The 13,797-nt window shown below is 47.3% G+C and overlaps 1 protein-coding gene across 3 annotated transcripts in view; it reads left to right on the forward strand.

Annotated features, from left to right (window-relative positions):
- Window positions 1–10,354, forward strand: part of GALNT13 (polypeptide N-acetylgalactosaminyltransferase 13) — a 43,964-nt gene extending 33,610 nt beyond the window's left edge. For 2 of the 3 annotated variants that reach the window (XM_085067207.1, XM_085067208.1), the window contains 3 exons: window positions 933–1,031; window positions 2,462–2,596; window positions 8,903–10,354. In XM_085067207.1, the coding sequence (XP_084923333.1) occupies window positions 933–1,031; window positions 2,462–2,596; window positions 8,903–9,043 (375 nt within the window). In that variant the 3' untranslated portion in view covers window positions 9,044–10,354. Of the gene's footprint in view, window positions 1–932; window positions 1,032–2,461; window positions 2,597–4,699; window positions 4,730–6,480; window positions 6,962–8,902 lie in introns of those variants that run through there. The other variant, XM_085067209.1, reaches the window with a different exon arrangement.
- Window positions 10,355–13,797: the final 3,443 nt, after the last annotated feature.

Here is a 13,797-nt window from a genome sequence, read left to right on the forward strand (position 1 = left end):
TTTAAAAGCTCTGAGTCGATTTGATGCTGGAATGACACTCAAAGGAACAAATGGCTTTTTTCTGACATCCAGGGAAGTGATTTCCCCTTGAAATTTGCCATTGTAGGCAGCAATAAAAGCCACTGGAGGATTCCCAGTTTAATCCTGCCAAAATAAAGGCAAATGTGGGTTTCCAGCGAGGAAAGGACTTGTCTAAGGAATGTCAAATAAAGTGGGATTGTGCCATGTTGTCAGGCTGGAAAATGGGATGAGAAAGGCAGAAAATAGTGTTTAAAGCACCTGATTTTTGCAGTGTGGCCTCGGTTTCCACGGAAACAGCAGCTCAGGCAGGAGCTGGGAATTAAATCCCTGCGGAGCAGGAAAAGGGAATTTGAGCCTCGAAGCCCAGGGAACAGCAGCAGGGAAATGGGGAATTGTGAAAGGGTTGGAAGTACATATTTGGGATATTTCCCTGCCTTTCAGCAGAGATTTGGGTGGGATTTGATCCATCCAGCCTGGAGCAGCGTTATTAGGACACAAATTATCCGTGCCGTGCCCTGGGTGGGTTTGGCCAGGGCTCAGATCCAAGGAAAGCTCCTCCTGGGCTCAAATCCAAGGGAAAATGGTGTAAATCCAACGTGACCAACACCAGGCCTCCAACTGCACCTTCCACGTGAAGATTTTGTTCTTTTCCAGGAGAAACAGGGAGAAAAAGAGTGGAGATTTGGATAGATTTGGTATAATCATCCTGAATTTCCCTTGGCTTGACATGGAGTTGAACTGGGATAGCAAAGGGTGTCCCTGGCCATGGATGGGCTTTGGGGACACTTCCTTCCTAACCATCCCATGGCTCCTTGGGAATGGGATCCAATCACAAATTGCAATTTTTCTGCAGAAATGTGATGATTCAGGGAATTTTTTGAAGGAATGTTTCGCCTCTTGCCTTTCTCCAGATCAGGAATGTTGAAACCAACCAGTGCTTGGACAACATGGGCCGCAAGGAGAATGAGAAAGTGGGATTTTTCAACTGCCACGGCATGGGAGGGAACCAGGTAAAAATAAACTGGGAAAAGTGGGCTATTTGTGCAGGAATTAATTCAGGGTATTTGAAATACGGATTTCAATTCTAGTTTTGAGTTTGCGTGAAAATAATGTTAAAAGAATCCGTGAAAGTCCTGAAATATATTAGATTTTGAGCTGAAGGATTTTAAGAGTATTCAGCCATGTTCTTCAGTTTCAGCTCCAAGTTTTGGGGGAATCTTGGTGCACATCCATGGGAAGTGTCCCAGTGAATACATTGGATATAATCCTGCTGTTATTTAATAATAAATTTAACATCCTAGGCACGAACATTAGGGAATTTGATCTTGAATTTAAATTTATTTTCATAAGAATGAAATGGGCAGGGATCTCCATGAATGTGCCTGGATCTGTCTGTTCTGAATGTGTGTAGGGAAAATAAATATCCAGGATATTCACGGAAGTTGAGTTCTTTGGTGGAATTCCACCAGTGGGGTGTTTCATCTGGAGGGGCTGGAAAGGGAGTGGAAAAGTGGATGGAGTTCTTGGTCTTGTGACCAATGGCTCTGGGTTAATTAGAAAAAATTTGCATATTCTAGTGAATATTCAAATTATCAGAGCTGCTTCCCATGCGTTTTGGGATGTAAATTACAATTAAGGGACTTTTAAGTGTATTCAAAATGAACTCTATTTTAATTAATTATAATTTTTTATGATTTATGTGTCTCATTTTCCCCGAGGTGGTGCCAGGAATGGTCACAATGCCCTGGCCTAGCATGGTCACAATTCTTGGGTAGCTCTGGTATTCCAGAGCTTTGTTCCTGGTGTGGAGGGCTGGGATGCTCCATGTTCTCATCCCTGATTTTTCCTGGAGGTTCATCCCAACTCTGCCATCTCCTTCCATCCCTCCATCCCAACTCTGCCATCTCCCATCCCAACTCCTGCCATCTCCTTCCATCCCTTCAAGCCTTGATCCCAGCTCCTGCCATCTCCTCCCATCCTCCATCCCAACTCTGCCCTCTCCCATCCCAACTCTGCCCTCTCCCATCCCAACTCTGCCCTCTCCCATCCCAACTCTGCCATCTCCCATCCTCCATCCCAACTCTGCCATCTCCCGTCCCAACTCTGCCATCCTCCATCCCAACTCTGCCCTCTCCCATCCCTCCATCCAAACTCTGCCATCTCCCATCCCATCATCCCAACTCTGCCATCTCCCATCCCAACTCTGCCCTCTCCCATCCCAACTCTGCCATCCTCCATCCCAACTCTGCCCTCTCCCATCCCTTCTCCCACCCTCCCTGCAGCTCTGCCTCACTTCGCCGCTTTGTCTCTCGGAAAACTTTTCCCTTCCCCTTCATTCCCATGGATTCCTCCAACCAAAGGCCGCTGAGCCATCCTGGGATCAGTTCCCCGAGCAACTTTGGATCTTTGCCATCCCACGCCGTTCCCGTTTTCACTCCAGGTGTTCTCCTACACGGCGGACAAGGAGATCCGCACGGACGACCTGTGCCTGGACGTGGCGCGGCTCAACGGCCCTGTGCTCATGCTCAAGTGCCACCACCTGCGCGGCAACCAGCTCTGGGAGTACGACGCCGAGGTACCGCCAGTGGGGCTGGGGGAATCCTGGGGTCAGAGGGCTTGGGAAAGCATTCCGAGGTCATCGAGTCCAAGTTGTGTCACATCCCCGCCTTGTCCCCAGCCCAGAGCTCTGGAATTCCTTGGACACCTCCAGGAATTCCTTGGACACCTGCAGGGATGCGGAATCGAAACCTTCCTGGGCAGCTCCTTCCAAGACCTGACTGCCTTTCCATGGGGAAATCTCCTTTGCATGGGGAAATCTCCTTTCCAATGGAATCTCCATTTTCTCCGTTCTTTCCATCCCTCCTGGTGTCCAACCTGAGCCTCCCCAGCACAGCCTGAGGCTGTTTTTCCTGGAATATCCCTGAGCTGGGAATGTCCAATGGTGTCTCCTGCCAGCACAGGCTTGGGAGGGCGAAGCAATTCGACTTTTAGCCTGTGTTTTTATTTGCCATAATTAAAATAAATCCCACTGGATCCAACTCCCTGATCCAGGAGCTCCCTCTGCCCTGGTTCAAGTAGCAACACCTGCAAATCTCAGGTTTTCCCACTCTGAAATTGGAATATTCCACGTTTGGCTCAGCCATTCCTCAAGGAATAAATTAAAAAAAAATAATCCATTTGAAAAATGAATTACGTTGGATTTTTCCGTGGCTGCAAAAGTAGGGAAACACTGATGGATTTGCCATTGTATTTTTGAAAATATTTCCAACATTTCATAGAATTTGCTTCACTTTCTTGCCTGAAAAGCTGGAATTTTTACAATAAAATATACACAGGGATTGTGCTGGGTTTTCCCTTCAGCTGAGCAGGTTTTCCCAGGAATTGTGTAAAACCCGACTCAGCCATGAGATGGAGCTCCTCAAACAGGAATGCTCCATGTTTTTATGGGATTTCCAAGGATTTGCTGCTTCTTCTCCTGGAAGACATCCCATTGCATTCCCTACTTTTGTATTTATTGACCAAACCTTTTTATCACCAATTTTACTTGGAATATTGAGATTTCATCTGTTCATTTCCCCTTTAATTTCATTATTGCCATTCAGTGTATATTTACTAGTGTTTTAATAACCTCCAAACATTCCTAATATCCACTATTTTTTCACAGAAAACAACCTGTGATATCCCATTTTTTCCCCCAGAGAAACACAAGATATTGCCTGAATCCCTTGTATTGATTAATTTGATTTTCCAGTGGAATTATGCTGATTTTTGCTTTCCTTGCTCATTCAGGAGCTCCTTGGAGGGATTTTAGGTGGTTGTTCCTCCTGCTAAAGGAATATTTAGGAATTCAGGCTTGGCAATGGACAACAGAGCCGTGGCTGGACTTTAAATAATCCTAAAAAGAGACTTCCCAAAGGGATTTGCAGGGAATTTTCTATTATTTCCTGCTGTTGATATTTTTTTATAATCTTCTCCTTTAGTTTAAATTGCAGTATTTAAATACGGAATAAATTCCAGGTTCCCATTCCTGGTGATTCCCATTGTGACATCCAGGGAAACCTCTGGATGCGTGGAGAGGGGCGAAGTCTTGGGATGTGACACACACGAAGGAATTCAGGGAAAAAACATTGTTGGGAATGTGTCACAGCTGATGGGAAGGAATTTAATTCCTTGGGGATGGATGGCGATGTCAGGAGTTATTCCTGACGAATCCCTTGGGATTTATTCCTAAAAGATCCCTTTAGGATTTATTCCTGACAAATCCCTTGGGGTTTATTCCTTACAGATCCCTCAGGGTTTATTCCTAACAGATCCCTTTAGGATTTATTCCTGACAGATCCCTTTAGGATTTATTCCTGACAGATCCCTTTAGGATTTATTCCTGACAGATCCCTCAGGATTTATTCCAAGAGCAGAACTCCAGGAGTGTTTGGACAGCTCTCTCAGGATGGGATTGTTGGGATGTCCTGGCAGGGCAACGGTTTGGATTCCATGGTCCTTGTGGATCCCTTCCCGCTCAGAATTCCATGATTTTTTCATGGAATAATTGCCGCTGTTGTCCCTAAACATGTTTTTTGTGCAAAGCTGTGGAATTTCCACCCAGGGAGAGCTGAGGCTCTGTGCAAAAATGTGCCTTGGATCACTGACTCCACTTTCCTCTTGTTTTCCCTTCCCCCAGTATTTTGGGAAATGGGAATATAGCTTTGAGGTAAGTTTGGTGCTGACTGCAATCCCTGTGCAATTCCCAACCTCTGGAATAGCTCCTCCGGCAGTGCTGTAGCAGTGACCTCACTGTGCTTTTCCATAGCTGCTGCTCCAGCATTCCAGAGCTTCCTGCTCCCTGAGCCAGGCTGGAGAGCTGGGAATGTTCCCCTGGAGAAGGGAAGGATCCATGAGAGCTCAGAGCTCCTGCCAGGGCCTGAAGGAGCTCCAGGAGAGCTGGAGAGGGACTGGGGACAAGGCATGGAGGGACAGGACACAGGGAATGGCTTCCCACTGCCAGAGGGCAGGGATGGATGGGAGATTGGGAATTGGGAATTCCTGGCTAGGAGGGCAAGCACAGGTCATTCCATGGATGCCTCATCCCTGGAGTGTCGAAGGGCAGGATGGACAGGGCTTGGAACAGCCTGGGACAGTGGGAGGTGTTCCTTGGGATGGGATTTAAGGTCCTTCCAGCCCAAAGCATTCCATGACTCCATGTACCAGGAAAAGCCTCCTCAGATTCCCCCAATCATGTTGATGATTTTTGTCCCCAAATCATGTTATGATTTCTGTTGATGAGAGAGACATCCACAACCTTTGGATATTTCATATCCTGTAGACACCCCAGAGACAGAACTCCAAGTCCTTTACTTCTGGAGCTCTGCTTTCCCTGGAAAGATCCCTGGCCAGGCAGGAACAGGGAGCGCTGATCCCGAGTGGAGCAACCCGGCACTGACAGCCCTGGCAGTGACTCAAAGTGACATTTCAGGGACACTTGTCCGGGATATTTTTAGTGGCTCCTTCATCCTCACGCCACTTTTTCCATTACCAAGCCAAAAACACAGAACAAGAGAGGGTGAGGGGTTGGAATGTGGGAAGAGAATTCCAGCTGCTCCAGCCCTGGGTGATGGGGTGACAACAGGAAGGATTTAGGGAAGTGGAAGTTCCAATTCATCTCACCCCACCTGGAACTGGCACCAGGAAGGAAAAGCTGGAATTGTAGCTGGGGAAGAAACTCATAAATGTTTGATTAATTTGATTTTTAATTGGGTAATTCCCAAATGGGCTTCAGGGAGTTTGGCACAGGAAATTTGTGCAGGAAAACACCATCTGTGCCCAAATCTTTCCAGCAGGGAATTGCAGCCATTTGAGGGGTTGGAGGGTCAGGATGGGAATATGGGAATGGTCTCAGGAGCAGGGAGGAGATTTTGGGATATTTGTGCAGGAAAACCCATCTCTGCCTGGATCTTGCCAGTAGGGAATTGCATCAGTCTGAGGGGTTGGAGGGATGGGACTGGAACCCACCGTCCATGCTTCCATGGGTCATGGGAATGCTCTCAAAAACAAGGAGGAGATTTTGGGATATTTGTGCAGGAAAACCCATCTCTGCCTGGACCTTTCCAGCAGGGAATTGCATCAGTTCATGGGGTTGGATTGGGATATGGGAATGGCCTCAGGAGTAGGGAGATTTGGGATATCCACGGGGAAAAACCCCATCTCTGCCTGGATCTTTCCAATCTGATTGCATCAATCCAAGGGATTGGGAACCACCTCCCATGCTGGATCACGGGAATTCTCCCAAGAGCAGGGAGGAGATTTTGTGTGGAACTAAACCCCAATCCATGAATTTCCCTCCAGATATCCACAGCCACACTTTGTCCCCACAGCATCCCCATCCCGCTATCCACTAGCAATCCCGTTTTCCCCGTTTTTCCCGCCGCCCGCGGCGCTTCCCGCTGAGCATTCCCGGTTTTCCAGAGGCACACTTTCCTGCACATCATCACGCAGTCGTGCCTGACGCTGGGCAGGATCGAGGATGGCTCCCAGGGCCCCACGGTGGAGGCCTGCGATGGGAGCCCGCTGCAAACCTGGATCCTCCGCAATTATTCCCGCCTGGAAGTCTTTAGGAAGATCTACTACAGCCCGACGGATTATTTCCTGTAGGGCCGTTGGGATGGGAAGGAAATCTAGGATGTAGTGGGGTAAGGAATTCCTGGAAAATATTGCTGTGCTGGAGGAGCTCAGTGAAATCTCTGTCTTGTTTTATTTTTGGGTAAAATGTTTGTATTTTTTTTTTTTTTGTAGTTTTGAAATTTTGATCGTTTTTGGAACGGTTTCAGAAATGTTCATTCTTCATACAATTCGTAGATTTTCGTGGAATTTTCACAGAATTCTCATAGAAATTTTCATGGAGTATTCATAGAATTTAATAGAATTTTTATGGAATTTTTTTGGAACTTTTCATAGAATTTAAAACGAATTTTTCATAGAATTTCATAGAATTTGTCTTGACATTTTCATAGAAGTTTTCATGGCTTTCATAGATGTTTTCATAGAACTATCATAGAATTTTTCATAGAATTTTTATTGAATTTTAATAGAATATTCATCAAATTTAATAGAATAGAATTTTTAATTGAATGTGTATAGATTTTTAATAGATTTTTTCATAGAACATAAATAGAATTTAATAGATTTTTTCTTAAAATTTTCATAGAATTTTCACAGAAATTTCTTATAATTTTTCACAAAATTTCACAGAATTTTTCCATTAATTTTTCATAGAATTCCGTATCATTTTTCATATCAAATTTCGGTATAAAACAAGACAGAAGATGATTTTAGAGCTAGAAGATAAAACAGATGTTTCATGTTAGTTCCTCTTAGTTCTTGGTAATTATTTTATTAGTCACTAGTAATTAGTAGTCTTAATTATTACTAGTTTTGATTAATTTTAGATGAATTCCACTCGCTGGATTTCTTGATGTCACCATGATTGTTCCAACTTGTAGGAGCTGAAGATTTGGTTTCTATCCCAAGACACAAAAAATATTTTTTTTCAGAGAATTTTCATTGAATTTTTCGTACTCAGAGGAGTAGCACAGGGAGATGGGTGGTAGGAAAACCAAATTCCTTGTTGGAATTTCCCAGCAGTTTAGCTGGAACACCAGAAAAAAGTATTTTTTAATATATTTTTAAAAATTATATCTATATATATCTATATATATAAAATATATATTTTTATATTTATTAAATATATTTATTTATATTTTCCTTCATTTAAGAGTATTATTACTTTATATTAATTTCTATTTTTATTATTCTATACGATAGTGTGTCTTATATTAATTTTATATTCCATTTTATAGTAATCAATATTATATTGTTTTATGTAATATTTTCTATTATATAAAATAGAATGTAATTCCTATTCATCTATATTATCGATTTTTTATATTTTAATATGTATAATATTTTATTTGATAATATTTTATATTGATTTATATTATTTTATATTTTATATTCCAGATGTATTTTATATGTTATATTTTATTGTATTATATTAGTATTTCTCCTCCAGGCTGAGCCCAAGCCATCAAGCAGCTCCCACCATTCCAGCCCCTCTATCCCTAAGGAGATCCCAAATTTTGCCATCAGCCTGGGCTGTTTTGGCAATAATTTTGGGATTAATTCCTCCTTTTCTCCCTCTCCAGGAGGCTCCAGGATTTTCCTGCCCATCGTGGTTTTCCCTGTTGGTTCCCTTGCCATGCAATTGGTCTCTGCCCCAGTGGGTGATCTGCAGATCCTGGATACAATCCTGGAATTCCCAGTTCCCGGGGTTGTGGGGCTGGGGAGAGCTGGGAATGCTGCGAGAATCCCATGGAATGATCAACTCTGGGTTGTGATGTATAAGGCCAAGAATTTCCCGTTTAACTTCCCAGGATTTCTCCAGCAGTTTGTTTTCCCAGTGATTCCTGACAGAAGGTGATTTATTCCTTCCACTTGTTGTGTTTCCTGCCGCATCCCCCAGGAATATGGTGGGAACAGGAATGGGCATCCCAAAGATGGGAAAACACCCTGGGAACGGGAGAATTTCCATGGAATACTGAGCAAATTCCCATCAGCAAAAATTCCTGCTGTCCTCTGCCACATCCCACGTGCCCATGGCCATGGAGACCAAACTCCCTGTGGCTTGGAAATAAGATTTATTGGGGATCCTTTTCCCTTTCCCGAGGGATTTGTGGGTTCAGCTGGGTGGCTCCAGATGGGATGAGGTGGGAAAGTCCTGGAGCTCCAGGAGATCCCTCCAGGAGATCCCCAGCGCTCCATGCGATGCCCCGAGCGATGTCGCCTGTGGAACGTTGGGATTCACCGGGAATTCCGTGTGCTCCCGTTGCAGAAGCTGACCCTGCGGCACCTCAACAGCAACCAGTGCCTGGCGGAGCCGGCGGAGGAGGACCGGCTGGTGCCGACCGTGCGGGAGTGCGGGAACGGCCGCTCCCAGCAGTGGCTGCTGCGCAACATGACCCTGGGCGCCTGACTCCCGCTTCGCCTGCTTTTCCTGCTTTTCCACGCGGGGATGGAGCTGCTCCCGATCCCGGCGGAGTCGCCGGGGTTCTCCTGGTGCCGCAGTGCCCTCGGACTCCTCGGAGCCTCCGGATGATCCAGCAGATATCCACAGGGATGTGTTCCGGAGGCATTCCGGAGGCACCATCCATTGGAGAAGTTGGGATATGGAGGTGATATCCACGTGGATGTGCTCTGGAGGCATTCCGGAGGTGTCATCCATTGGAGAAGTTGGGATATGGAGGTGCTGCGGTGTCACCATGGAGGGGTGGCCCAGGACAGAGGCCTTGTGGCACCAGTTGGCACTGGGGCCATCCTGGGAGGTGTGTCCTGGGATGGGCCAGGTTCTCCTGGAAAAGCTGGAGGAGATCCTGGAGAATATTCTGGAGAATATCCTGGAGGATCTTGGGCTCTGCTGGAAAAGCTGGAGGAGATCCTGGAGAATATCCTGGAGGAGATCCTGGAGGAGATCCTGGAGGAGATCCTGGAGGATCCTGGGTGTTCTCCTGTGCCTGATGGGATTCAGCAGCACACAGAGCCAAAGCTTCGTGGGTTGTGCTGGGAAAAAAATGGGATCTGGCGTTGGGAAAACCAGGCAAAGACTGCGCTCAGAACGGGAATTCCATCGCAGCAGGAGACGTGGGAATGCTGAGGGGAAGGAGTGACACTCCTCGTGTGGGAGCTCGGAGTGGCAGGAAGGAGCTGTCCTTTCCATGGGAACGGAACTGGCACTGCCGTGGGAATGGAGCTGTTCCCTCCTGCCATGGAATGGATCTCTCCCAAGTTGGGACTCAGGGGACACCTGGAGGGACCAACACTGCCACCAGCAGAGCCTGGAGAGCCGCCATGCCAGCACATCCATGAATCCTGCATCCCAGCGGGACACCAGCCCTGCATCCTCTCCCAGCCCTGCTTCCTGCTGTTCCCATTCCCGCAGGAATCACGGAGATTCCTTGCTGGCTTTAGGAATTTTGGGGCTCTATCTGCTCTGTTCCCAAAGTGCTGCTGGCACTCGGGAGATTCTCCCTGCCGGGATGTGGGGACAGCAGGGACATTCCCAAAATGTGCTGGGGACCTTCCTTTGGGGCCACCCCAACCAGCTGTGGCCCTCTGGGTTGGGATTTTGGGAATTCTCACTTCCCAGAGGGTTCAGGGGACTGAGATCCCGGGGTAGTGTGATCCCAGCACGGGTTAGTGGGGAAATATTTCCCGGGATTTCCCTCACAATTCCCAAAAAAACCTCTGTAAATGCACTGGGTCATTAAAAATGCTGGTATTTTCTGTATCCTGCTGTGGTGGTTGTGGATTCATCGTGGGATGGGTGGATGTGGTGCAAATCCAGAGAGGAAAATTGCTGGATAAATGGCATTAAATGGGAAGCAGGAGGGTGGCAAAGTGGGAATGCTGGGCCTGCATGGAGCTGGAATGTCACGGATTAACTGGGAATGTCATGGATTAACTCATCTCCAGCCTCCCTGCCCAAACATTCCTGCTCCAAATCACCCCAAAAATATGGAATGGGGCTTAAAAGCTCAAAAAAAAAAAAAGGGGAGAATTTGTTCTGCTTCGTAAAAAGAGCAGGAAAACGTCACAGAGAAATTTAAATGGGAATTTCCATGTTGGAAAAGAGGCATAAAGTATTTATTTTATCTCCTTCCCCAGGGTTTTGGCCACACCACAGCCCTGGGTGTGTCCTGTGGCTGGGAATTTGGGATGGGATTGGAAGGAGGAGGTCGGGAATGTCCTGGGGACCCGGGAAGGAGTGGTGTCACCTCCCTGTGGAACACCCCTGGCTCCAGAGGGTGACATCTCCATGTCCCCAGCACTGCCCTGTCCTATCCCGAGGTTCCTTGGCATCACAGCCAGAGCTGTTCATAAAATCAGGATTTTATAAATACAGTTTATATATTAATATAGAATTTTATCATTCCTCCTACACTGCTGCATTGCCCTTCAACCAATTAAATCACAGAAGGATTAATTAATGTCTTGTTTAATGACAGCCAGAGTCACAAAAACATGGGAAAAAACCCCAAATTAACTCCTTTTCCTCAGGAATTCCCTGTTCCAGGTTGTGGGAGCTGCAGGTGACACCAAAGCCCCAGCAAAGCCCTGCTTTCCCTGCTGCTAATTAACGCCTTTTGCAGGGATGTAATTAACTGCTCCTGTTAATGACGGGCTGGGAAGGCTCGGGATGAATCACCCAATAATCCCTTTGGGAGGGATGAATGCAGACACGGAGGTATTTCCCTTTTTTCCCTGGAATTTCTCAGAAATGTTAATAATTAGGATTGATAGAAAATTACAGAGAGGGAACCAACCTCAGTCTGATTGCCCTGAAAATCTGAATTCACTATTATTTTGGGGTCTTTTTAAGGGATTTAGGGATTCATCCCCTCTGGATGAAACTCCTCAGGACATTTTTGGGGTCAGGAATATCCTGTCACTGGCACCACAACCACCTGCTCCGATCCCATTTCCAACTGGAAATTCTTTTTTGGAGGGAAAACAGCAGGATCTGCCCTCAAATCCATATCCAGGCACCTTCCAGGCCGTGGGGTTGGATGAGACAGGTTTGGGATGTCGTTGTTAATTCAGGGAATAAATAATTCATTCAATCATTTTGTCATCCTCATGTCACCTAAAGCCTGGAAAAACTTCCAGGGAACTGCAGGTAAGAGATGGAATTGCAGGAAAAGGAGCTCCGGAGGGAACTCCTGCCCAGGTGAGTTTAAATTGATCCAAACACAACCTTGGAAATTGGATGGGGAAACTCACCTGGAATGTTCAGCTGGGCTGGCAGCAGGCAGGGGAAGTTTGGATTTGTGGGATAATCAGCACAAGGAGGAGCTGGAGCTGCTGGAGAGAGTCCAGAGGAATCCATGGAGATGCTCTGGAGCCAGGCTGGAGAGCTGGGAATGTTCCCCTGGAGAAGAGAAGGATGCAGGGAGAGCTCAGAGCTCCTGCCAGGGCCTGAAGGAGCTCCAGGAGAGCTGCAGAGGGACTGGGGACAAGGGCTGGAGGGACAGGACACAGGGAATGGCTTCCCACTGCCAGAGGGCAGGGATGGATGGGAGATTGGGAATTGGGAATTCCTGGCTGGGCTGGAATTCCCAGAGAAGCTGTGGCTGCCCCTGGATCCCTGGGATGGCCAAGGGCAGGGTGGACAGGGCTGGGAGCATCCTGGGATGGTGGGAGGATTCCCTCCACTGGGCACAGCAAAGGCTGTCCCTGCTCTGCTGATGCCAGCAGCTCCCAGCCTTATCCATCCATCCATCCATCCATCCATCCATCCTTCCATCCATCCCTCCTGTGGAATTTTCTCTTCCACATCCATTCAGCATCTCCATTTAGTTCTGAGCTGGAAATTCCCACCTGGCTTTCCCGAGTGCCTTTGCATCAGATCAGCCTTTCCTCCCTGCAGGACACTGTCCCCTCATCCCATCCCCCTGGGAGGACTTTTGGAATCAACAGCACAAGGGATTGCCAAGGGAAAAATCCATCGGCTCGTGGAGAAGTGCTCTGGGCTCCTGCTGTCCCTGCTGGGGTGACTGGGAAGCCTCAGGGACATCAGAGGGAATTCCAGGAAAAGCACCATGAATTCCAGGCTGTTCCCACTTTTTCCCGTGGCTATGGCACAGTGGGATCAGCTGGGATTTCCATCAATCCAGGGGGGAAAGAGCTCTTCCAGTGCTTCCAGCACCCTTGGTGTGACACTGATCCACATCCATCATTCCTTTTCCACTCCCAACATCTCCTCATCCCACCCCGGATGGCAGAACAGACTCTGGGAATTTGCTCATCGCCCCAAACACAGCGAGGATGTGGATTTGAATTGCAGCAATTACCGGGAATGGCTCCCCTTGGATCGTGGTGACTAACACTGCGATGGATCACATGGAATCTTTGCCCAATTCCAGCCCAGGGAGGGAGGGAAAGAGGCGGGAGAGGCTGGAGGGGGGATGGATGGGAGGATGGGAGGGATGGAGGAAGGAGAAATGGGAGAAGCAGGAGAGGGGAAGCTGGAAAGGCTGATGGATCTCTGAGCCAGGAGGGTTCTGGCAGCCTGGCACTGCTTAGCCGGGATTTGGGGATTTGAGATGAATTCCACCCGGGATTCCTTTCTAGTGGGTGGGAAAATGAACAGGCATCGTGCGGCAGGAAGAAAAGGTGGGGAAAAGTGAGAAACCAAATTCATTTTCTAACAAATAAGAACCTGGAACAGAAATGCCATAGCAGGAAAAATCCTTGGAAAGCAGTTCAGAAGGAGCAGAAGGGATAATGGTTGGCAAGTGAGGTGTGGCTGGGCTTTGTCGCACGGCTGAAAGCTGGCAATCCGAATTTTCTCCGGAGCAGAAGGAGAAAGAGTGGGTGAGGATTAAAAGCCTTGGCTACAGCCTGACCTTTCAGAGCGTCACCAGCTCCCTTCCCACCCAAACTGTTCCATGATTCCCTGTGCATTTATCCCAATTTTTGGCCTGATTTCCTGCTTCCCACCAATCTCCATGTGGGACTGAGCTGTGCCCCTGCTGCTCTTTGGGGGGCTGTGTCCCCTCTGTGTCCTGGCAGTGCTGCCCGGCTGCCGGGGAGATCCAGGTATTTTAAAAACTTAGAAACGCAATGAAGATAAAAATGGGATAAAATAGGATAGGATGGGGATGGGGATGGATGGGGATGGGGATGGAGATGGGGATAGAATAGAATAGAATAGAATAGAAAATAGAATAG

This window comes from Lichenostomus cassidix, chromosome 7 (genome assembly GCF_008360975.1).
Source record: "Lichenostomus cassidix isolate B80296 chromosome 7, HeHo_3.0, whole genome shotgun sequence".
NCBI lineage: Eukaryota > Metazoa > Chordata > Aves > Passeriformes > Meliphagidae > Lichenostomus > Lichenostomus cassidix.